Raw genomic sequence first — 22,798 nt, forward strand, 5'->3', positions numbered from 1 at the left:
TGTGTGTTTCTTGCCGTGGCCCTTTTCGGGTTGATTCAAGCCTCAGATCTAATTCTGGGCACCATCAATACCGGTGATCGCATCCTCTATACGTAAGTTTCATAATCCAACTATCATCCATTAACACTAAACAAATGTACTAACCACGTTTTTTACTTCTGCAGACAAGTATCCGCAGCTCCTGGTATTCCTGGTGGAATTGTAAGCCGCGCTGTAAATTACACCGGCATCTACAACATTACTGCCATTCGTGCTTACGATCGTACTTTCAATCGTACCGGCCAGGCGCATGTTACTGGCGGTGGGCTCTATCAACGGTACGTCAACTTGGCCCTCCAGACTCGTTACATTGGCAACGCGCTCGACTACTTGGTGGAGATTTACGGACGATAAGACATAGTGTACACAAATTAAAAAAAAAAAATCTTGTCCTTCAGCAAAACAGATTCCGTGCGCTTATTTACCGACAAAGAAAATCTTTGCAAAACGGCAGAAACATAATTGCTAATATAGCGGTGGTGATTGAAAAGGCTAGGTCGTAGGTTTGCATAATTGTGATCCGGATCCCTTCGTAGATAGATTAACATGCAGATGAACTGTTTTTATAGCGCTTATCTCATCGTGATTGTAGAGGGGAGAAGGGATCGTGAAGGCACGGACACAAGTTGTGGGAGAATGCCCGTAGTTGTTTGTGCTACGTTATTGTATAAAAACAATTTCGACAAATGTGGAACTCTCCTCTAGGCCATAGCATCAGCCTTCTTTTATTTAGCGTAACGACCTAGTTGCAAAAATGTTTGTATTACTTTACAAAACTTTGTGCAATGACTGCGCAGTCGAATAATATTTTTTGCAATTAGACAACATTTTATGCTTTATGTGTGAATAACGTGTTATAATTGATTGTACAATATAAATTCCTACTACTAAAAAAAGAGAAACATTCGCTTTATGTAAATATAGATTGCTTGATAACAGTGTGTTACTGCTCATATTAGTAGCTGCGTGTTCATCTTATTGTGTCGGCTTTTATGGATGTGCTTGCCAACAGTGGCACAAAATGCACAAGTACAACAATCGAACATCTCGTATCTTCTTGAAATGTACCAGTTGCGTAAAGAAAGACTCATTGTTTGCGGATTAGTTGCGTTTGAGCTTTGGTGGAAGTAAGTTCCAGTCTCCCCTATATTCCCAAATATGTCATCAGAGGCAAAGCTGCAAAATATCTCGTTAGAAGAGTGTGCTGAATTGCGTGACCTATATCGTGTAGATTGGCCAAGGTATGCGTATACATTCTATATGCTGGAAAATTTCTACAATTGGCGCGATCTGCATCAAAATGGAGAGGTAGAAGTGTTTACTGACCCGGAACGTGATTGGCGCATCACTGGAACATTTGTGCTAAAGGTATTGGAACTAAGTGTGAGAATTTTTTGCACAAAACATAAATAGCGTTAAATTCTTTCGTAGGATTGCAAGGAGCTGTTTTTCTACACCCTGGATACTACTGTCGATAGTTTGGAAAAAGTGCTTAGAACGGTTATGAGCAAATTGGGTGCACCCATTAGCATGGTGTATGATTCCTGCTTTCGAACCGTGGTCGATCGCTCTATGTGCATGCTTTCCTATGCGAAAGACAGTCACGAGCGGATGGTGTGTTACCGGCAGCTAGTACCACATAAAGACGGAAAAGATATGTGCAATGAGCTTCAATCCGAATACCGCTTCGGTGCTGTGAAGCCAGAGGATAGTGTCATCGTCGAACAGCAGTGGGTACATAATGATCCAATTTTTACAAATCTGCCTACACGTTTGATCGAGCGCAACCCTTCACTGGCAGTGTACGACACGAACGATCGTTTAGTAGCTTGGTGTTTGATGTGAGTATATGAAAAGTAGATCACGAAGAAGAAAACTCTTTGGTAACATTTTCATATTATTCCAGTGATCAGACCGGTTCGTTAGCCCTATTCCAAACTATTCCCGAGCATCGGCGTAAGGGTTTGGGACGAGCGATTATTGAACGATTGTCGAATCAACTACATGAGAATGGACAGCTACCACAAGCGTATGTCGTGGACAGTAATATGGCATCACGCAGCTTGTTTGAAAAGTTAGGATTCAATGCGGTCGAACTATGGCATTGGATAAAGGTTAAAAAACAGGAGTCGTAACGAGGTGTATTCACTGGTCATTAAGAACGATCGTTTGAAATCGTAGACACTTAATAACTTCATCAAACACAATTGTTTTAGGAAATAAACTTAGCCAAACACTCATGCTTTTATTACCTTTCGAAGCTCGGAACCATCAAATGTGCTCTTCATGTTCTTCAACCAGCTTGTTTCACCGGCTATACGAAAACCAAGCTTTTCGAATAGTTTGCGCGAAGCCACGTTCGTACGCCGCACGCTAGCATACGTACTATATCCTTGTTCCGCCAGCCGGCGGGCTATCGCTTTTATCACCAACGAACCATAGCCCTTGCGTTGCGCGACCACTCCCAGCAGACCGAGCGCACCGTTCTGTGTGCGGATGCACCAGGCCAACGGTTCCCGTACGCCCTCGCAGAACAGCCCCATAGAAACGTTCCACCGAAGCATCCGTTCGATGAAATACTCTGTGCCCACGGACTTATTCAGCCACTGATTGTAGATGAACGATGCGTAGTGTGGTGGGATCCGTTTGAGCGTAAGGCCCACCGGTAGATCGTATCGAAAGTGACGCGCGACCTGCTGCGGAAGATGATAAATGACATCGGCACTGTCAAATGCAATCTCGAGCCGATGCAGTCGGTACACCTCCAGTACGATTGCTCGATAAAGGCACATGTTCATCAGATAGCTATGGTGCCAGTCGAGTAGGAGCAGCATTCGCTTTAACGTTTCATCGGTATGGTCCAAAGTGTACATAAACATATCCGTGTGATCCTAAAGCCCAGAAAGAGATGGTTAGACCAAGGTTTTATTTAAATTGTAAAACACCAAACTTACTATAATTATGTACGTTCCATTTTGTCTCCAGTTTCCATTTAGACTGTAAACAATTAACGTTGCACTAATCTGTGGATCACGTTCTATCCAGCTTACGTAGTTCTGCACATTGTTATACGCTATCTCATGGCGTGGCCAATCCTGCCTATAAAGATCACGCAGCTGTTCCCAAGCGCTCGCAGGAATCCGGACAAGCGTGTCGTTCTGCATAGCTGATTTGTTTGAGTGCTACTAAATCCGTTCCCTCATCAGCGATGCGCAAATAGTGCACCACACGCAAGATAGAGGCGGGACGTTGTGTTAGGTCGATTTTAGGTAGGTGTTGGTACACATCGTTTATTACAACGACGAGGTTTTGAACAACGCTGATAAGATTACTCAATCGGCGGTCGAAAACACCGACCAGGAGAAGATTGTAGCATGGTTTCGGGAAGACGAGATGGGCTGTTTGGGTTGTGCGAGTAGCACAGCTGGTGTAGACAGCTGTGCTAACGGTTCCATTCGGCGAGCTTTCGTGTTATGGTATTGGCGTTTTGGAATTTAAGTTTCAGAAACATCTCCTGGCGACGGATCGTTTTGTGATTTGGATGAAGGCTTAGTAATAAATAAATCAAACAGTCGTTTGATTCGTTTTGATTCGAATCTGAACAAGATGAAACAAGCTTCACAGCATCCTCGATAGTTAATGTGTAGAGTAAAAGATCGTGCGTAGAAGATCGTGGTAACGTTATGTTTTAGTACTCAGATAGCAGATTTCAGTGCAGAAGTTGTTACAACCAGATATCTTCCATTATTAAGTGGTTTACTTGTTGGGTTCGAGCGTGTGAAAAAACAGCTGATAGCGGTACAGTGTCAGCATGTTTTAAATGTGTAATGTGCTTATCTGTCTGACAAACGTATCATTTTCACACCGTACATAATCGAATAAAACGGAAAAGAGCTTTAGTTTCCTATCGATCCGCAGCTTTTCGATGTAGTTCTGAGGCCAATGGTATATAATCTCACGTTGGGACCAGTCTCGTCGATACACTTGTTCTGGTTTTGTTAACTTTTAGACTGATATAGGAGCTCATCATCGTTTCAGAAGAAGTATGTTGTGAAATAACTAGGTAAAAGTCAGTAGCAGATCTAACGGTGGGCGGAGTAGGCGACCTGGGCAACGGGGCCCGAGCAAAAGCTAAGCAAGCAGGATACAACCCTGCAACTGTTCGGATTGCGGAAGTGAAAGATAGCAGCCGCCCATCATATAAGCAGGCGAGCGGCGACAAGAATGTTAGAGCCAGTTCCATTTCAGAATTGTTTTTGCAAATGACTTTAATGTTGAATATTACAATTAAAATGATTTTGCTCATTTAGATAACAGCCGTAGAAATTGAGAGGTTTAGTTGAATTCCAGCTTATCTCCAGAGCTCCATTCAACAAATTTTCGTTCACAATTTCGAATCCAGGTTGTGTCTTTGATCGGTTTAAATCCGACACTTGCGAACAGTGCTTTCGATGGTTCATTTTCCACTAGAATACTAGCGTACAGATTGAAGCCCATTTCCGCTAGCCGTTTGGCGAATGCTTGCACCACAATTTTGCCATAGCCTTTGCGACGTTCTATTACACCCAGCGATCCCATGACGCCAGGCTGCGTGAACAAACACCATCCAAGTAGATCGCCCTGTTTGTCGAACAAACCCATCGATGGATTCCAACGGATTAATCGCTCCAGAGAAAACTCGGAACCCGTTTCCCGGTGTGGCCACAGGTCGTTAATAATTTTGGCATGATACGGTTGAAGCGGGCCAACTTGAAGACCTTCCGGTACGGATGGGTTCAGCTTTAAGGCTTCCTCCTTGGGTAGGAAATACATAATGTTTGGGCGTGCTATAGACACACGGACATTAAGCTTCTTAAACGTGTTGTAGAGCAATGTTTCGTACTCGCACATAATGGACACGTAGTAGTAGTCCCAATCGACTAGCTCCAGTGCACGACGCAGAGTGTCCAAAGATTCGTCCAGCGTGTACATATACAAATCGATACGATCCTGCAACAGGTTACAAAGCGTTACGAAACATCACTATTAGAGGGGTCATTCCGGAAGGGTACTAGCAACACACGATTACTTACGATGATGACAAAAGTGCCGTTTTCCCGCCAGCTGCCATTAAGGCTGTACAGTGCCAAGTCCTTAATTTTACGATCGCGCTTTGACCAATCGATATAGTTTTGCACTAAATTAAACGCGATCTCATGGCGAGGCCAATCACGCTTATACAAATCACGCCACTCTTCCCAATCATTTCGAGGAATTTCAACCAAGCGATCTTCTCCCATGGCGGTTAGTGATACACTGCCCCGGAACAGCTATTCGATTCGTCCTCGGGTGAAAACATGGTCACAAAAGAAAGAGCAGTGAGATAAGATAGCGTTAAGCCTCTGGAACTCGTTTTTCGCCAATGAATGCTTTTGGTTTTTTTTTTGTTTACTACACTCAGTTATAGCAGCTATGGTTTCTCATTATTTATTCCAGAATCTTTTGGAAAGAATTTGTCGCGTTTAATTCGGGGAAAAAACAGCAGAAAAAGTTGTTATTTTCAAGTTCGATTTTTTGCCACTAAATTAGAAGAAACCTAAGCATAGTTGAAAAGTAACTGGTGCCTAAAAAAAGATTTCGTATACTTTTTATACTGTATAAGCTTATAATGATTAGTAAATGTATGTAGTATTATGCTGCGCGAATCCTGCCGCCTTAAGAGCGACTCGGAATGCCTCAACTGTAAACTAGGTGGTCATCCACCTCCAACCGGTGTAATGTGAAGACGATTCCTGCCGCTGCTGACTACTAAGGCACAGCCCAAGTGTCCGGGTACGAGTGGATTCCTGATTAAGTACTCGGAGTCTCAGCTGCTGCCCCAAAGTGTCCCATCTCCTGGCAACGAAAACAACGACAACAAAGACGCTTCGGCAGCTCACTAACACTGCTAACACAATGGCAGAGCATCAGCTTCTGCCCAAAGAGCGTCTGTGCCTTGGTCAGCGGGAGACGGACACGAGTGAGCTTTGTGCCATCAGTCAGCACATATGAACAAGAGTAATTCCGGAGGCTTCTTCGAGCTTGTTTTCAATCGCCTTCTTGATGTCATCTTCGATAAGGAGAACATTCACGTGTGTGACCAAGATCTCTCCCATCTCAGTCACTACTCGGGTCCCGCTTTCCCCCCCAAGAACTTGGCCGAATGGATGTGGCGAGCCAATTTCGCGCTGTTCGCCGACCGTTTGATGGGCACACAGAGATGGCCAAGTCCGGTGCGGCGACCCATCCCGATGTCAGTGCTAGCATCCTCCAGCTCATTACAGCTCCAGTACACACCCAGGGTACACCGTCTGCAGGGGCAACGTCTCAGCGGTCGACACGGACAACTCGGAGAGACGGCTGACACTGCTGCCACTGCTGCTGATGTTTCTGCTTTCGTTGCTGCTGTTGCTGATGATGCGATAGGAACAAGTTCATCACCGTTTCAGAAGAAGAATGTTTGTTGGAGACAAACAAAGAATTGGTACAACCTTATACCTAGTGATAAATTAAATGTATTTGGTAGCTCCTATTAGGGTTATCAACGAAGAATAAGAATAGTAAAGATGACTATATCATTTAGCTTTTTTTTGAGTAATTTAGCAAAATTTCATAAATTGATGTATTTTAATATGAATTTGTTGAAATAAGTTTCTTTTCACTCAAATAATGCATTAAATAAAAAAAGAATAAAAAAAAAATAAGAAAATAAAAAAAAATTGAAATTTTCTAAGTCTATAGCCTTACCTTTTTTTTAGTATATTGGCAATATTTTAGAAATTGATTTATGTTAATGCCAATTGGTTGAAATAAGTTTCTTTTCACTCAAGTAATGCTTTATATAAAAAAAATAATAAAAAATTCTAAAAACTTGAAAATGTTCCAAGGCTTTAGCCTTAGAGTGCGAGTGTGTTTTGGTTAACGGTCTTTCCCCGAGCGCCATGTGATCTCATGGCGAGGCCAATCACGCTTATGCAAATCACGCAACTTTTCCCAATCATTTCGAGGAATTTAAATCAAGCGATCTTCTCCCATGGCGATTGTAGATGTCCAATCAAACTCCGTATCGAAACAGTTAATCTGCGCAAAAAAAATATTCCACCAGTTTTCTTTATTTATGGAAGAGATCACATCTTCACTACAAAGTTGTATTTCTCTACATGTGAAATATGTAACTAAATTTGCCACTGTAAGAAAGGAAGCAGCAATAATCCTAAATGCGTCCTAAACGCGTAAACTCATTGGCAAAGGTGTGTTCTGATTACGTTAGTACAGTTAGACAACTACTCTTCTCTACAAAAATTCAATGGAACGGCAGAAGTTCCTTGGAAAAATCAGTATAAACACAGCTTTGCTAGGCAAACATAAAACAAACGTATTTACTCATTCTGAAACATGCTTCAACCATGCTTAAAAATTAATTGCAAGGAATATAGCATAATCCGGCAAGATCGAATTGGTATTTGGCAAAACTAAGTGTGATGTGTTAACTGGCATTACTGTTCAAAATATGGCTGTGAATTTATCGGTTGTTTCATAGTTCCGAAACCCCCGTTCTTTATGTATATCATAGAAAGAGGAATCTTATGTTAATTACGTGTTACCTAGGTACTAATCTTTATTTCGTAAAGGAAATATTTTTATTTATTTCAGCACGGATTTGTGCGGAATGATAACGTCGAACTTTAGGGCGTTTTCCGTGCTCAGATAGCCGATTTCGGTGCAGAAATCGTACTTAAGTTGCAGATTGCGTTTTTCAATAGTTTCAAGCAGGGATGAACGATGCTAAGAGATGCATCCGGATACCATCAATGAACAGTCCCAATGAATAGACGGTTCGACGGCGAAAAGCTTCAAATGTTTATAGATGTAATTCAATTTAATCGCATAAAATATGCTTACCTGTACCACAAACGTACCGTTTTCAGGCTATCAATCAATGAGCAAGAAAACGTTAAAATCCTTTAGGTTAGTATCGATGCGGAGGCATTCGATGTAGTTCTGAAGTCGTCGATACATTTGTTGTAGATCTGTCAACTTTTCGACCGGCAAAGGCGAAGCGCATCGCGATGTTCATTTTCTTAAAGAGAGTCTCGTGTACCGACTTAAACTACTTGTAGTTGAAAAATGAAACTACTAAATTTTACCACGAGAACGAGTTATCTTTTTCTTTTTGTTTTCTCTAAACACCAACAATGGACTTATCGAATATTCGTCATACAATTAAAATTACAGAGCGATATAAAGACATTTAAGACAAACATTTGCTATAAACAAGCACAGTCTATATCCAATGATAAATTAAACGTTGGACACCGTACCCTGCATCAGCATGGCCAAGAAGAATAATTTTAGATCGACTTCTTTATTATTTCCATTTTTCGTTTTCAAGTTTACCCACCTGCTGTATCATGAATATTACTTAGTAACAATCTTGTATAAAAATTGTTTATTCAAATATATTGTAAATTTCTACCTAAAAAATAAAACAGTGAAAAACCAAGTCTACAACCATAGACTGAGTTACCAACGACAAAATATGTTTACGGCAAATGAAAAACAAAACAAACAAATCTATGAATTTTTCTTATTATTTCTTTTCACTGTAATTTTCCTATATTTGCAACAGGAAACACTTCTTAAACTGATTACAACACTATGTACACATTCATTCTGGCATTTTTGGTTGGTAAATATGTATGTACACAAGTAGTTTCCGTTCCGACCCGAAGCTTAAACAATAGTGATTTAACATACGTAGTTCTAGGTTATTAAAGCACCGCCCGTGAAATGCACCCGTGTTTAATTGAATCCCGTAGCTATTCACAGCTCGATGTCCTCCATATCGTCCGCTGGCGGGGTTGTCTGCGGTAACGGAGTGGTTGGTATCTGTGGGTACGCGTGAGCGTTGAGCGATCAGAAATACGTTCGTTATTGCGTTATTATGCACATGTCCTATCGGTTGCGATCACATGGATAACCACGCATGCTGCTGGCCGACGGTGAGTGCGGGTTTCTAAGCTCGTCTTTCCTGAGATAGGGGACCGTAGGGCTAATCATCTGACTGTACGGCATGCTGAATTTCTGTGTGATATTCGGTTTTAGTTGTTCTCTGGGATTTCATGTGTTGCAGTGTCACAGACAGATGCGAGTATTGCAGCAAGTTTAGTAACTTAGTAATGGCTTATCGTGCGGCGCAATCTATCCTCAGTGCACGTGAAAGTTAGAGTATTTCGATCAGTAGTTGACAGTATCGTTGATACACGGAGAGTTTAATAGTGAGTGTTGGAAAAAGAACCAAGTCATAAGTTATTAGTGCGTTCGCTTTGCTGTAAAATTCAATGGTTGCACGCGAAGTTTACAGAGGGAAAAGGAAATGATCTACAAAACAAGGATGACACACAGAACTAGTGTACACGGGGAGCTTTTAAAAACAAAACACAGCGCCATGCGACGAGTATCTAATGTTAATCGGTACCATTACAACCTATACATTACAAGGAACGCAGTATAAAACACAGCCTACCGGTGATCGTATCACTACCGTATGCAGAATTACTTAGCGAATGATAGCGAACATATTTACACCACATCTTTCGCGTACACTCGGACACTTCACACGTGATGGTAGACGCAACACATTCGGCACATTTGTTTTCCCCCCAAAAACACCGTACTCTAAACCAGAGCTAGTTTCGCTTTTCGCTTTTCCAGTGGGACGATCTGCTCGAAGCAAAACAAGGTAGTAGAAATTCGGGTAGGCATTTTCTGGTTAGAGTTTTAAGCAAATTTGCCTTATCTGTGACTGGTTCGCTACATTCTACTGACCACATTACTTGGATTTAATCTGGCGGTGGTTAAGATGATGTTTGTTAGGATAGCTACCGTTACGGTTAACATCTAGGTTATTAGTACTCGCAGTAAGCTTACTAGCATCCGATCTTACTTTGAAACAACGAATCCGGAAATGATGACACATTTCGCGTACTACTCCTGCACCGTAGTGTATGTGCGCGATCGTGACGCAGAATGTCAACCCGTACAGCAGGTATCGTTCGACCTGGATGCTTAGCTCGGGCATACCAAGGAGTGGATAGGGCAGGATACAGAAGAAGGCAACCACACACAGCAAGTTGAGCAGCCCGTTCCAAAGATCCGCCCGAGTATCAGACATTTGAGCTACAATAAGACGGCACTGGAAAAAGAAAAACAAAAAAACAAACAAACCATTCAATACTTTCAATTGCAACCGAAGACTCTTTAACATTACTTACACAAATGTTGGAGAAAAGTGTACCACACATTACAAAGTACAGTCTTGGTTCCATATCGATTATTCCATTTCGTGAGCACAGTACCCACACGGTACACATAATAAATAGACTGCTAAGCGGTACTAATGGTCGGATTGCTTCGCTGAATGATCGCATTTTACCCGTTTTGTCGCGATAAGATCTGCAAAGGGGAGTACAACGTTAGACGAAATCTACTCAGCGTCACAATGCTCTATACATACTTGTAAACATTGTGTATAATAATGGGATGACTAGTAATGACGGCAGACACGTAAAGTGTCATCTCGAATATGTGACAAGGTTTCACACCAAAGATGGGAATTTGCCAAAACTCAGCTCCCAGTATTCCTGTGATCGCTAAAGTTATCGATACGCCCTGAAAAGCAAGCCAAGAGGATTGGTTTTTCAATGCAACTACTAAATGCGGCACAGCTTTACTTAACTTACCCACATGACAAAATCATAACCCCAGGGCAGGAACATTACCCCGGTCAGGTACTTCTCCACATGTGGCAGATAGAAGTTAAGGAACACGTTCAGTGTAATGAAGTACATTCGCACCGGTGGTAGATCGGCAGCACCGAATATGGTGAACATGTAGATTGGTATCAGAACTGCCGAGTAAGAATCGAGCCCGTGATCGAACAATTCACCCAGTGGTCCACTGGTTCCAGTTCTTCGTGCCTGTTTGCCATCGATACCGTCTGCATGTAAAAAGTGGAAATAATTTAATTCGAAAAAAAAAACACACTGAAGTCGACAGTAAATAGTACGCTTACCTAAAGTATAGGCTACAAATAGATTGATCGCTGCTAAGATCCATACCCAATCCGGTATGGGTATGGGAGTTTTGGTGGCTGCTCGAAAATCGTAGTCGTAATATGCTATCAGAAAAAAATTCACCACCGTCAGCAGAAAACCGGAAAAGGTAAGTAGGTTCGGTGCAATCCACCGTGGACAATATAGGACGACCTTATTCCAGAACGGGTGCATAACATAAACACTAAGAATACTTGTATCGACGCAGTTGTACTAGATTGCAGAATGGTAAAGAAGAAAAGTGATAAGCAATATTAGTTCATATGCGGCATTTTATCTGCTTACGTGCTAAAATAGCTCCATATTAATGTTAGGAATGTTAAAATGTTTGGTTATATGATTGCAAATTTTTCAACTAATGTGCTTCAAGATTTTCAGACGAAATACTATCATTTTCAAGAGTCTGTTGTATGCTTTAAAAAAAGTGATAAATTTGTCTCATTTTTCATGCGCCAATCCTACCTGCTGCTAGTTGGCCAACCTATCAGTATTCAATGTATACTAGTTGTCTTAAAAGCTAAGAAAATTGGATAGCTCTATCACTTTTTTTACGGCCCCTATGGCTTGAACAGTAAAAGGACTTCGATTTATAGTTTGTCCAATCCCCTGCTCCATCCAGGTCAACAACAAATGCAGACATTGTAACTTCATGTCGGCCGCATATGATCGCGTAAACTTTTACAAGATTCTGGAATGGCTGAAGATTGGAGAATCCATCTTTTGGAAGTTGGTTCCGGCCATCCAATTGTGTTATGCCACCGGAAGAATAAATAGAGATTCAAACGAAAAATTGATGGAAATAAGGTCACCTCCTTGGTAAGATAGTCACTTCTTTGGCAAGGTGACATTGGGACAGAATATTTGGCCAAAATACACATCTACATGCGGAAGTGAAGCGTTTACCTCGCCAACTTGCCGCAGCTTCTTCTTCTTTCGGGGCACTACAACCTCAAGAGGTCTTGGGCTTGACTTTACTGGTTTTCCTTGCTTTATTTATCAGTAGCTGGATTAACCAATCCTTACGGGAAACAGTTCAGATGGGATAAAATACCTGGTCCTTTCGTGTAGAGACAGGTTCGGTTACCATCTTTTCCACCGGGCCGCCCGAGCTAAACCCAGTCGAAATGTTCTAAGGCATTTTAAAGGGGAGAATATATTCAAATTCTTTCGTGATCAAAACGTTTATAGTTACCTAATCTAGTTAACTCGAACCGACCGTCCTCCCGTAGCAAGGACTGACTGTCCAGCTAGGTGGTAAACATAAATCTAGTAAGTCAGAATTGGACAGGACCTTAGAGGTCGTTGAGCAAAGAAGAAATTAATTCGAATATTCGTAGCAAAATGATCATGTATTTCATATGATCAACTAGATTGGAGCTGCTTAAACTTAAAGTAACTGGCTGCCGGATACTTCAGCAATTACAATGAAGGAACACTATCGATCAATACATGGATAGGTACCGAAAATCGGCATTTTTCTCAATGTGCTCCAAAAATTGCCATAAAAGATGGAAACAAGTAGTGGCTAGTGATGGACAATACTTGCAGTCATCTACTACTAAAAAGTTTATTTTTTATTAGTATAAAACAGTCGTAACGCGTGAGAATAATTTACAGAAATACCGACAGTATCATTGTATTGTTGACCAGAAGCTTCAGTCCCTATCTTTTTGAGTTCCTTCAGGAAGGTCACACGCTACAAGCTACCACCGATAGTGGCGCCGATGGTGGCTGATTTATTCATAACTTTTGCCCTGTTTTGCTTCGCTTGTTCTTTGCATCCCTTCCATTTGGAATCGCATTCAAATGGCTTTCCTGCTTCTATCATTTGATTGAACTAGGACCAGGAAGGCAAATAAAGTTTCAGCCTTTGGTCGCAGAAGAAACCATAGATTGTAAACAGGCGTCACCGTTCGCACGCCAGTCTTGACGCATACGACGATTGATTGATCCATTCGAGTAGTTGGCCAGTTCGGACGATGAAAAAGCTCGAAGGCGATCCCTCAGTATGCCAACCGAGTGGCAATCAACGACCCGATAATCAAGCCCGTTTTCCACACTCGATGCAGCGTAGGATTATCAATTTTGGAAGGAGTTACTCCAGGGTTCTGGAGTGGCGGAAATAGGGCAAAGGTCGTCCAATGGTCCATTATACATGCCTGTTGTCCGATACGACAGAAGGCCACAAGAAACAATCAATTCGAAGCGAGATCAAGGATGAGTCGCGCTTCGTTGCTATGGTTTATGTTTCCTATTTCGATTTATACGTTCTTAAAGATTGAAACAAAAGATCAAGGAAAGAACAGTTTTTTTTTTTAAATTTGTTTTTCAATACTGCGAACTTCAGGCGTATCTTTTATGTAGCAGAATATTTCGCACAAATGCAAAATCTAAAGGCAAAGGCGAATCTAAAGCAGGTTGTAACCATTATCAACCATGGCATCACTAATCTTGGCTCGTTTAAATTTAATACGACGAAACGTATCGCGGATCTCGCACCCTCGTTGTACAGCAATTGAGCGCACCGAGTTCACTAAACCGACTTAGACGACCGCCCAGACTGGAGGCTTGCTTCAAATACCTTAGCTTGCAACGTCTCTATACGCGATAAGGGAAATCATCATACCCCATTTGTAGTGGTTCTTCTTGAAGGGCTTGAAAATAGAAAGTGAAACCATTCGGTGTATCTTCGCTTTGCCGGCTTTAAAGAATAAGGTCACACGGTCCATGAAAAAGCAATGGAAGAATCAGAAACAGTCGGGCCGATTGTTTTACATTAAACGTGTTACAACGGTAAACAGTAACGATGGGAGAGTTTCTAGCCGTTGTTACAGTACGGTATGTGGGTTTCAACAGAAAGAAACAGTACTAAGTATGGGGTGAACATACAAATAGCTCTCTTTGGTTTTGTTGCTTTCAAGAAATCGGAACTAAAGGATGCAATAGATGTTGCGAAAAGTAATTCTCCATACATGGTTACCGACCTCTCGCTTACACATGAGATCTTCTTAATTTCAAGATCACTCCTCAAAACCGTTGATGTGAGGGGAAACGAACTCAACCCGTTTAAAGTGCCATAAAATTCTCATACATTAATAAAAGTAACACCGTACCGATACGGGTTTTTGCGGGGAGATCTAAAGACCTTTGATACTGGCTACTGGTGGTAATAAATAATACGATAACAAAACCCCATCCGTACTGCAGCATTGGCTCGATAAGAAAATAATAGCTCAACCGTTCTAAATCGAATTGAATCGTCGTTGCGTCACGCTAAATCACACTTATCTCGATCATTTGCTGCATTCGATACACATTAACCATCGAATGTCGTACGATTGGGTGGGATATTCCCTGGTTAAAATCGTACTTAGAAATGTTTCTTGTTTCTGTCATGGTCCCATTTTTCATTATCATAACTGATCACGCCATTCGTACATCGAATGTGGTTCGTCTTCAGACAGGCAAGAAAGAGAGACAGAGAATGATTCCGCACTATGTATTCGCGTATTTCTTAAATGGCTGTGGAGTTGTTTGTCTCTTTACACAGCATCCCAGATACGGAGTGTGTTATCCAATTCAAATGCAGCCACTTATCACATTCAGCGCATAAAACGGGCGTACGTCCGGGACGACGGAACGAAGGCACCCTTTACGTGGAAACGATTGTTAACAAAACTTGTGTCACTGTCGCACGGCGGATGTACCTACCTTGTACTTTTCGAACCCCTTAAGGTGGGCATCGTTCAGATATTTAATCCCGATCATTTTGTCGACGATGAGGGGTAGCACGATCAACGACGATCGCGTTTGAATGCACTAGAATATCACGTGTAAACAAGTCGATAAAAACAACTCACACACTGGTGAGAAATGATCGACCTTTCACCGTTCCCCCTCACGTGTACCAGCGTCTAGTTGTAGTTTGCGCAAAGTAAAGGTGTACTATTCTATTGGCTAAACGTCTTTAACGCATAGCGGACGTTACACGGTTGGAGAACTTCGCGTGCGACACGTTGCGTTACTTTGCGCGAGTGACGAACGATCCTCGGTACGTTCGTGGCGCTTCAGCTATCACACACTGATGGCACACTAATTACAGCACCGCACAACCGGCAAAAGCCGTAATCATCATCATACTGAAAATGCCCGGTATGCGCACACCATACCACTACCAAAGTCGATTGCGACGGACTCCGCCCGTATCAGCGCATCGGAATAACTGACATCGGATTATAAGAGTCCCACACACACACATACGCTGCTAGAGCTCGCACCATGAGTGGGGTTTTAATCCACTATATACCCAGGGGTCACGGCACAATTGTGGGGAGCAACAGGCTCTCGCCGTGGCGGTCTACTGATAAGAACAAACAAATGCGCGCGTTTCGTCACCGTTAGCTGACAGATCGCGTCGGATCAATCACACTCGAAAAAAGGCTAATAGTAAACCATATTTGCTAGTATTCGTAGTAACGCACTTGTGAGATCACACGATTAGTTCCGAAGTGCAAACAAACAGAACGGGACAGTCTACTAAAGCGATTATACATCCACGTGTGATAGATGCCAATGTCCCCTAAACATGATGTTTCGCTATTTTCCAAACACGAACCGGGTCAGCCCCCTTGTACAGCTTATCGCAATTCCGGGTGCGGGACCTTCGGGCGATTGGAGTGATTTTTGGGACACGAACACGAACTGTATCAGCGTACTATTTGTGATGGAAAGTTAAACACACTACTGGTTCAATATAATTGTCAATTACTACCAACTGCTGAATCACTATATATTCATCAAGAACGCAATGGAAGAAGTTGTTTGTACACAAACATTAAACACCACACACCGTACCCGCACGTAATTAGCTTAGCTTGCGAAGCCTTCACGTGGCTGTCTCGATTCCGGTCTCGCTGTTTAAAAAACCAGCTGGCAAAAACATAAATGCAACACACCCGACGGGTTGACCCACTCAATCGAAACTCCAACACAGGCAGGGCTAGTGCTAGGGCTTCCGCTTCACTCAACGGTTCGCTAACGAATGCGGGTTTACGGAGGCAACGGAACACGCAGCGTTGTTACGATAAATAATCCGATTGTTCGTTCTGCTGCGAACTCGGCCCGAGACGATTGCTGGCAAGTGTACAACGTCCGTTTGCATAGGAATGAATGAACTGGCTGCACTGGTAGTTGTGTGCACCGACCATCGGCCAGGGATGAGCTGATAAGCATCGTGAAGTTGAAAACGCGTATTTTTTTCTAGCAGATGAACATATGCATTCAGTTCTTGCCTGGCGAGGTTGAAGTGCATTTCGTAGCCCATTAGCATAAACCTGCAAACTCATGCGATAGTATATGGGCTGATCGCAATAACTGAAGGCAAACAGTACGCATACACAAGCCTTAGATGACTGTAATATTCATAAATGTTATTTACAATTGTTAGCTCTTCTCGATTAAGCAAATCATTATAATTAAGGATAACTATTAACAACCTATATCGATCTACAAGCTATATAAATGGTTTACTTGTTCTTATCTGCCATATACCATTTGGCCCTTTAATTTCAAGTATTTTTAAATGCATCCTATTGACTATGCTAATAGTCTTCAGCTTTTCTCCCTTAGTCTGTTCTGTTACTTTCGTTACAAGTTTATACTATCTGGCGTAATTTGTAGCGAAATCTTTAAAATAATCTAAGAATCGTCCCTGTTATATATTTTTGAAAAGAAAAATATGCATTTTGTTATCAGGATTTACTTTTTAATAAGAGTTTATTGTCACATTCAATTTATTTTAACAATTTTGGTTTTTACTTATTACAACTAGAATTAATTTTAGGAAAGCACAAGGTGGTTATTTTGCAGAAATGCATCCAAATCGTATTTATCCATCCTGGTTGTGCACTCTCTGGTGGATCAATCTGTTTATCCATATTCCTTTTTCATAGAACCTTCGTGGTCGTTGTCGCCGTTAGACCTTCCTGCTCCAGACGGGCCAGCATGGGTCGGTAGATATCAGCCGAAAATGGTAATACCACACCACGTTGTTGGATTTCACCTAAATAAAGATAGGATTAGAAAGGAGCAGTAAGTTTGGTTTGCTTTTCTCAAGTTGAACCGGAAGTTAAGATATAAGCAAAAAAGGAATTCAAATACCTACCATCGATAATCATTTTTGCTGCAATAGCTGCCGGAAATCCGACTGTTTTGGCCATTGCAGAGTGACCTCCTTCCGAGGCAGGTTGACCATACACGACAAAGTTTATACCGCGTTCTTCACGTCGTCCATCGCTCCAACGAATTCCAACGTCATGACGCAGCACGACCAGATCCCGTTCGGTGTCAGCTGGTAAGATTCATCAGAATTGATTTTAATGTTAATTAGAGAGGTAAAACAATTCGTGCTTTTCCCTTACCAAAGGCTAGCTTTTTCGACAGGTAATAGCTAAGCGTATCCAACGGAGAACCCATCTTCACTACGGGAGCATTTTCCAGCAATCCCAATTCTTCCAAGCCCTCGATTGTGCCTACGCGCTCCGCTAGCTTATACTTAAGGTTTTCAATGAAAATATCCGCATCGGCCAGTCCGAGCATGTTTACTATAAGCTGCCTCCAGGTCAGCTCGGGACCGTGAGGATGCAGCAATGGATGAGGGTTGGGATCGATCAGTCCGAGTAACTGCATCGGCTTAATCGTATCGGAGAAACCCTTGTAACGGATCGTTCCTCGCAGCAGAGTGTTAATGTTTGTTAGTCCATACAGCGACTGATACTTGGTAGAATCGCGATTAGGAAAACCTTCCAGCGCAAACCCTGGTAAGAACTCGAGTTCTCGCGGTGCCGACATAAGCTCACCGCCACCGGTTATTTCCACGACTTGACCCTTGCTCAGGTACTTTGCAGCAGATAGCGTATTCAGTAGGACACCCCGCGGAGACCAGGAGAATTTGTAGCGCAGCGGATTGTCCGAGTGTTCCGGTGCCGGAAGTCCTCCACAGAAGCTGACGAACGACTCCACTACACCACCGTTCTCCTGCACGTCCTGAATGCACTCAAGTGCCAGCAGATGATCGATACCGGGGTCAAGTCCGACCTCGTTCATGATGGTAACACCAGCATCCTGGGCAGCACTGTGCAGGGCATTGATATCATCGTTCACATAACTGGCCGTCACTAGATGAGTCTTGCCCGCGATGCAGTGCTTCGCGATAACACTGTGCAGTGAATATGGCAGCAGTGACACCACTACGTCGCTTTCCTCGCACAGATTCTGTAAGTTGGCACTTTCGTCTTGCACATTGACGTACACCGACTCTACACCTTGGTATCGGTGTGCCAATCGATCCGCTTCTTCCTTGTATTGAGACGCTACCTTAATACTAACGTTCGACTCACGGTGAAGGTACTCCACAAGTGGGGCCGACACGAATCCGGCTCCCAGCACTAGCACTCGCTTCTTGCCTTCGTAAGATCCTTCCGTCTTATGGCGTGACCGGCTGTTCAACTCCCGGAGCTCATTGATATACTCGTAACCTGGTGTAAGACTTCCATTGCTGCATATGATCGCTCCTTCCACAGGTTGACAGAAGTTGTGTTCCGCCAGTGGCTTCGAGGCATCACTCTGCAGAATGTCCAGAGCGTAGGGGTACAGCAGATCACCAAAGAAGTCCGTTGCTTCCCGGGGCAACTGTGTGGGCATGTTATCGATCGAACAAACCAACACTCCAGGACCCTTGAAACTCTTCTGATCCTTATTACGATCGGCATCATACAGACAGAACGGCGTATCGATCGTAGTGCATTCGTTCATGAATTCGATCGAACCACCCGGATCGGCAGAAATATCGCAAATGGCCAACATTCGGTGCGGCAGCGCTGGAGAACCTCGGCTTGTTGGCAGCCAGGGAGTATTCGCTGGTCGGAGAAGATTTTTCGCATCGGGAATCGTGATCAGTTTCGGTGCTCCGACTGCCCAGTAAATTCCGTTCACAATCACGGACGCGTACGGTGCAATGTTATTGCTGAAGGTAGAGATGTATCGTTCCGGATACTGATCATACTCAACGGGGTCAAATTTACCGCCCTCGCGTCGCTCGAGATGATCGGAACGGCTCACCTCGCATCCGTAGAGCTTGTTAGTCGAACCGTGTTCGGCCACTTTGCGAAGCATCTCCGGTGGAACGAACTCAACTGGCAACTCCTGGAAAACTTCTTGCGCTCCTTGTGAAACATTACCGGAGCCGGTAAAGATGAATGTAAGTGGTCCGATGGATTTCGGCATCATGCCAAGGGAAATTTCGTATCCACAGTCTCGTACGGCTTGTCGTGCCATTGACGAATTGCGATAATTATGAGCTGGACCAACGTGCTATTGTAAAGAGAAAGTAATCTATTGTAACAAGCTTTGGCAGATTAAGTGATGTATATTGTCCTACCATAAAAGGAGTATGATGTCCGAGCGCCAACAATCTTAAGCCAAGGCCGTGCAAAATGTTCACCATACCGGCCACACCGGCATATTTTCCAAACGCCACCAAACGCAAACCGTTGCGATCCATCAGCTTCTCGTAATCGACTAGCCGAATGTTTTTCTCCAGACAAGCATCTAGCAGTGGCATGTTCGATTCCTGTGCTTTAATCGTGTGGGAAAAGAAGCAGTATGTTTTCTGCGGGATCAGCGCATCAACGGGAACTTGCTTTACACCAAAGATGACGGATGCTTCGCTAATGTCCTCCTGAACGGTGGCGCCTGCATTTAGATAAGCCTAGCGAAAAGAGAACATAAATTAATACGATGATTGTAACGTGACGTATTTCCCCGTGTATAAACCCCCGTACCCTTATTTTTGGGCATGCAATCTTATGGAAAAGTGGCTAAAATGAAGTTTGATAAAAAACTTATTAACATAAACCAAAAAATCTTTGATATTGCTATCAAATTTTTCTTCACAAATATCATCATTTTTTAAAATGGCTCAAAAATAGCTTTCATCATCAGAAGATCAACTCTCCTCATAAACAAAATCTGTACCACAATGATACACCATCTTTAAGGCTAAGCTACGATAAAAAGATGAGTCTTATAAATAAGGAAATAAAATAGATTATGTTGAGCCAGTAATGACTGATTTATGAAACATATCGGAACTAGAATGATTTAAAATTATGTATAATTATTTCGATTCGCAGAAGATTGAACGAGAGACAGAGAGAGAAAATTGGAAACTATTGAAAGAAGATTCTGAAACAGAAATTCATAAGATCATAACAGTTTCATGCAGAATGATCATGAGCGCCAATACGCTCTAGTTGAAGATGTTCTCTGGAAATCCTCATTTACCACCAATCTGCTCCAGTAATATGAGTTTAGAGGTCGCAAATATCAGCCTCATCTTATCTAAGTCATCCAAAAGTTACAGCTAATATATCGTTGGCTTATGGCTGATGTATGTTGCAGATCATTACTGCAGGTTCGACCATATGGGAGAAAACTTCTGGTTGGAATTTACCGAGGAGCTCTACTTTAAACAGAGATGCCATATACATATATGGTACAATATCCAATGCTGCTACAATAACAAGTTCTGTGAGCTCTACGCTGACTATATTAATCTGCACATAAACAAACGATACACTAATCTCCTGTAAACATGAAGAAATGATTAGAAAACCCCTATTCAGCAATTCCTATTAAGTCCTATTGGGTTGTTCATAAAAGTTAAGAAAGAAGTCAAAATTGGATACTTCTCACAGCTAATCTTATCCATCGTACGGTTGTATGTCGATTGTATGGTCGAGTGTAATGAATCAACCCAAATTTGTGTTTGAGGCGTTTTACGCATTACGAGAAAAAATTGTTTGTTTCATTCCTACTGCGCACCAGGCAAATTCCTTGCAGCAAAACATTCACAACAAAATTCCTTCATTCCTTTCCGGAACAGCTGATATTAATCTGGCAGCATGGCGCATATGACAACCATTGATAGAAATCCCTTTTCCGTCATTCTCATTCAAACGGCTATTCATTGAAGCCTTACAATCGGGACCTCGTGGTCTATATGCACGGGGCATAGAAAAAAAACGAAAGCGAAACGAAGAAAAACAAATAGACAACTAGGAGGTGTGTACAATACCATCAGCAAACCTGCTTATCAGTTCGTATGGTCAGATCTGTCCGTGCTGTGTCGACCATGCCATTTACGCACCCTCTTGTCGTTGTCAGTTTCTCGTTAGCAGTACCGATGACTCGGTAGACAATATCCTTATCTGCGTTTGCGCGATATCACGCTTAATCAAATTGCAATAATAACAGAGCTTCAGAAGATAGGTTGATATTGCCGATGATACGGTCCTCAAGTGCCAATCTAAGTGCCGAGCGATAGTAACAACAAAAGGGAACGTCGTAGGAAGTAAAGCAGATGAAGTACTAAGCTCAACTAGCGACAGAGACTATTGTCACGTGCTTTCATACATTGTGTAGTTGAAGCGAAAGTTATGATACTATTACTATTTGTTGATACCCTAAGGCATGCGTCCAAGTATTATTGCTCTAGTATTGCAATATGCACTTGTATTATCAGCCTCCTAGTAATTAACTTGGATCTACGTCACATGAGAGTGGACAAACAAGAAATACAATTGCAACCAATACGATCTTATCGGAAAGACCTTCTTTAGCTACAGAAGATGCCTCTTGGCATGGTTGCGAAGATGTAAGTACACAAGGACATCGGAATGTACAGAGAAACACAAAATTCCTCCTACTGTATGGGTCATTATCTCGCACCATGTGGACCCGAGCGCAGTGAAGCTTAGCCGATAAGACAGGCACATGTAGACCATATTTAATGTCTAGTGGAAAAGTTTGTGCATGGGTCCTATACAAGTTGGCCGCAATTGGTCGTTGAAGTTTTTCAATCATGTCACGATCTTCAAGCTAAATTACTCAACCCATTAAGATAAGAACACGCAAAAGCGTTGACGTACACATTTTGCTTTCTAAACCTGGTACAGCAGATCCTTAGTAACAGTGGGATGTGATGTGACGAGATCCCATTGGACCACCAGCGAAGCGATAGTGACACTTACCTGCATCGGGTAGGCTCGCCTGTTGGACGGTTGTACTATCACCTTGACGCCCTGTTTGATGAGTTTTTTCACCACCGCGGGTGGAAAGGAAGCTCGACGTTCCCATACTGATTGATCTTCTCGGCGAATAGCGATCACTTTGCCAGTCTGCAAAGGGTAAAGAACAGAGAAGTAGTTTTCAAAAACACATTTTTCGAACATTGCACTTCAACAGCTATAACGCAATATAAAAACCGGTGTAACTCCAGCACCAAACTTTGGGTCTGAAATCTATCGAAATATCCCAACAGCGGCGTTTAATCAGCTAGAGAGAGAGACCATATTCAAGATTGCTTACATGTTTGCCACGAGTAAATTGTCGCACTGATAAGTGTTCACTACATTTTAAAATACGAAACATCTTAGCGGTTCGGCGGTTGAAATAGGACTGACGACGTCTCTGGCCGCGCTGAACTGAAGCACCGTATCAGGGATACTGGAGGCAGTGCGCTAGTGTGATAATAGCATTGAGTACTGTAGAATCGAGAATTATTGATA

At 42.5% G+C, this 22,798-nt stretch overlaps 5 protein-coding genes across 10 annotated transcripts; 1 reads left to right on the plus strand and 4 right to left on the minus strand.

Moving 5' to 3' along the window:
- The first annotated feature begins 393 nt into the window (after positions 1-393).
- LOC125766378 (uncharacterized) lies at positions 394-2,307 on the plus strand. Its single transcript, XM_049432252.1, has 3 exons — positions 394-1,407; positions 1,471-1,880; positions 1,946-2,307. Exons 1-3 carry the CDS (start codon positions 1,198-1,200, stop codon positions 2,172-2,174), a joined length of 849 nt encoding a protein of 282 aa, XP_049288209.1. The 5' UTR covers positions 394-1,197; the 3' UTR covers positions 2,175-2,307.
- LOC125766376 (uncharacterized) lies at positions 2,277-4,017 on the minus strand. The gene is made up of 2 exons (XM_049432250.1): positions 2,994-4,017; positions 2,277-2,930 (listed from the first exon to the last, which is right to left on the minus strand). Exons 1-2 carry the CDS (start codon positions 3,201-3,203, stop codon positions 2,277-2,279), a joined length of 864 nt encoding a protein of 287 aa, XP_049288207.1. The 5' UTR covers positions 3,204-4,017.
- A 272-nt stretch (positions 4,018-4,289) lies between these two features.
- Positions 4,290-5,359, minus strand: LOC125766377 (uncharacterized). Its single transcript, XM_049432251.1, has 2 exons — positions 5,112-5,359; positions 4,290-5,028 (listed from the first exon to the last, which is right to left on the minus strand). Exons 1-2 carry the CDS (start codon positions 5,316-5,318, stop codon positions 4,375-4,377), a joined length of 861 nt encoding a protein of 286 aa, XP_049288208.1. The 5' UTR covers positions 5,319-5,359; the 3' UTR covers positions 4,290-4,374.
- Positions 5,360-8,634: 3,275 nt separating this feature from the next.
- On the minus strand, positions 8,635-16,228 carry LOC125762311 (ethanolaminephosphotransferase 1). 6 transcript variants are annotated; one of them, XR_007418198.1, is made up of 7 exons: positions 14,883-16,228; positions 11,132-11,384; positions 10,800-11,056; positions 10,574-10,728; positions 10,332-10,512; positions 9,584-10,252; positions 8,635-8,946 (listed from the first exon to the last, which is right to left on the minus strand). XR_007418198.1 is itself a non-coding variant. In XM_049424255.1 (7 exons), the coding sequence occupies exons 1-7, from the start codon at positions 14,937-14,939 to the stop codon at positions 9,013-9,015; spliced, it is 1,281 nt and encodes a 426-aa protein (XP_049280212.1). In that variant the 5' UTR covers positions 14,940-16,228; the 3' UTR covers positions 8,635-9,012. The 6 variants fall into 6 exon arrangements, 5 of the variants coding, with proteins under 5 accessions (XP_049280212.1, XP_049280214.1, XP_049280216.1 ...); XM_049424255.1 differs by having other exon boundaries at positions 8,635-9,141; positions 10,004-10,252; XM_049424257.1 differs by having other exon boundaries at positions 10,004-10,252; positions 14,883-16,227.
- A 699-nt stretch (positions 16,229-16,927) lies between these two features.
- LOC125762287 (alpha-aminoadipic semialdehyde synthase, mitochondrial) lies at positions 16,928-22,754 on the minus strand. Its single transcript, XM_049424198.1, has 6 exons — positions 22,599-22,754; positions 22,262-22,408; positions 19,609-19,938; positions 17,591-19,541; positions 17,335-17,520; positions 16,928-17,232 (listed from the first exon to the last, which is right to left on the minus strand). The coding sequence occupies exons 1-6, from the start codon at positions 22,659-22,661 to the stop codon at positions 17,117-17,119; spliced, it is 2,793 nt and encodes a 930-aa protein (XP_049280155.1). The 5' UTR covers positions 22,662-22,754; the 3' UTR covers positions 16,928-17,116.
- Between the last annotated feature and the right edge of the window lie 44 nt (positions 22,755-22,798).

This window comes from Anopheles funestus, chromosome 2RL, assembly GCF_943734845.2.
Source record: "Anopheles funestus chromosome 2RL, idAnoFuneDA-416_04, whole genome shotgun sequence".
NCBI lineage: Eukaryota > Metazoa > Arthropoda > Insecta > Diptera > Culicidae > Anopheles > Anopheles funestus.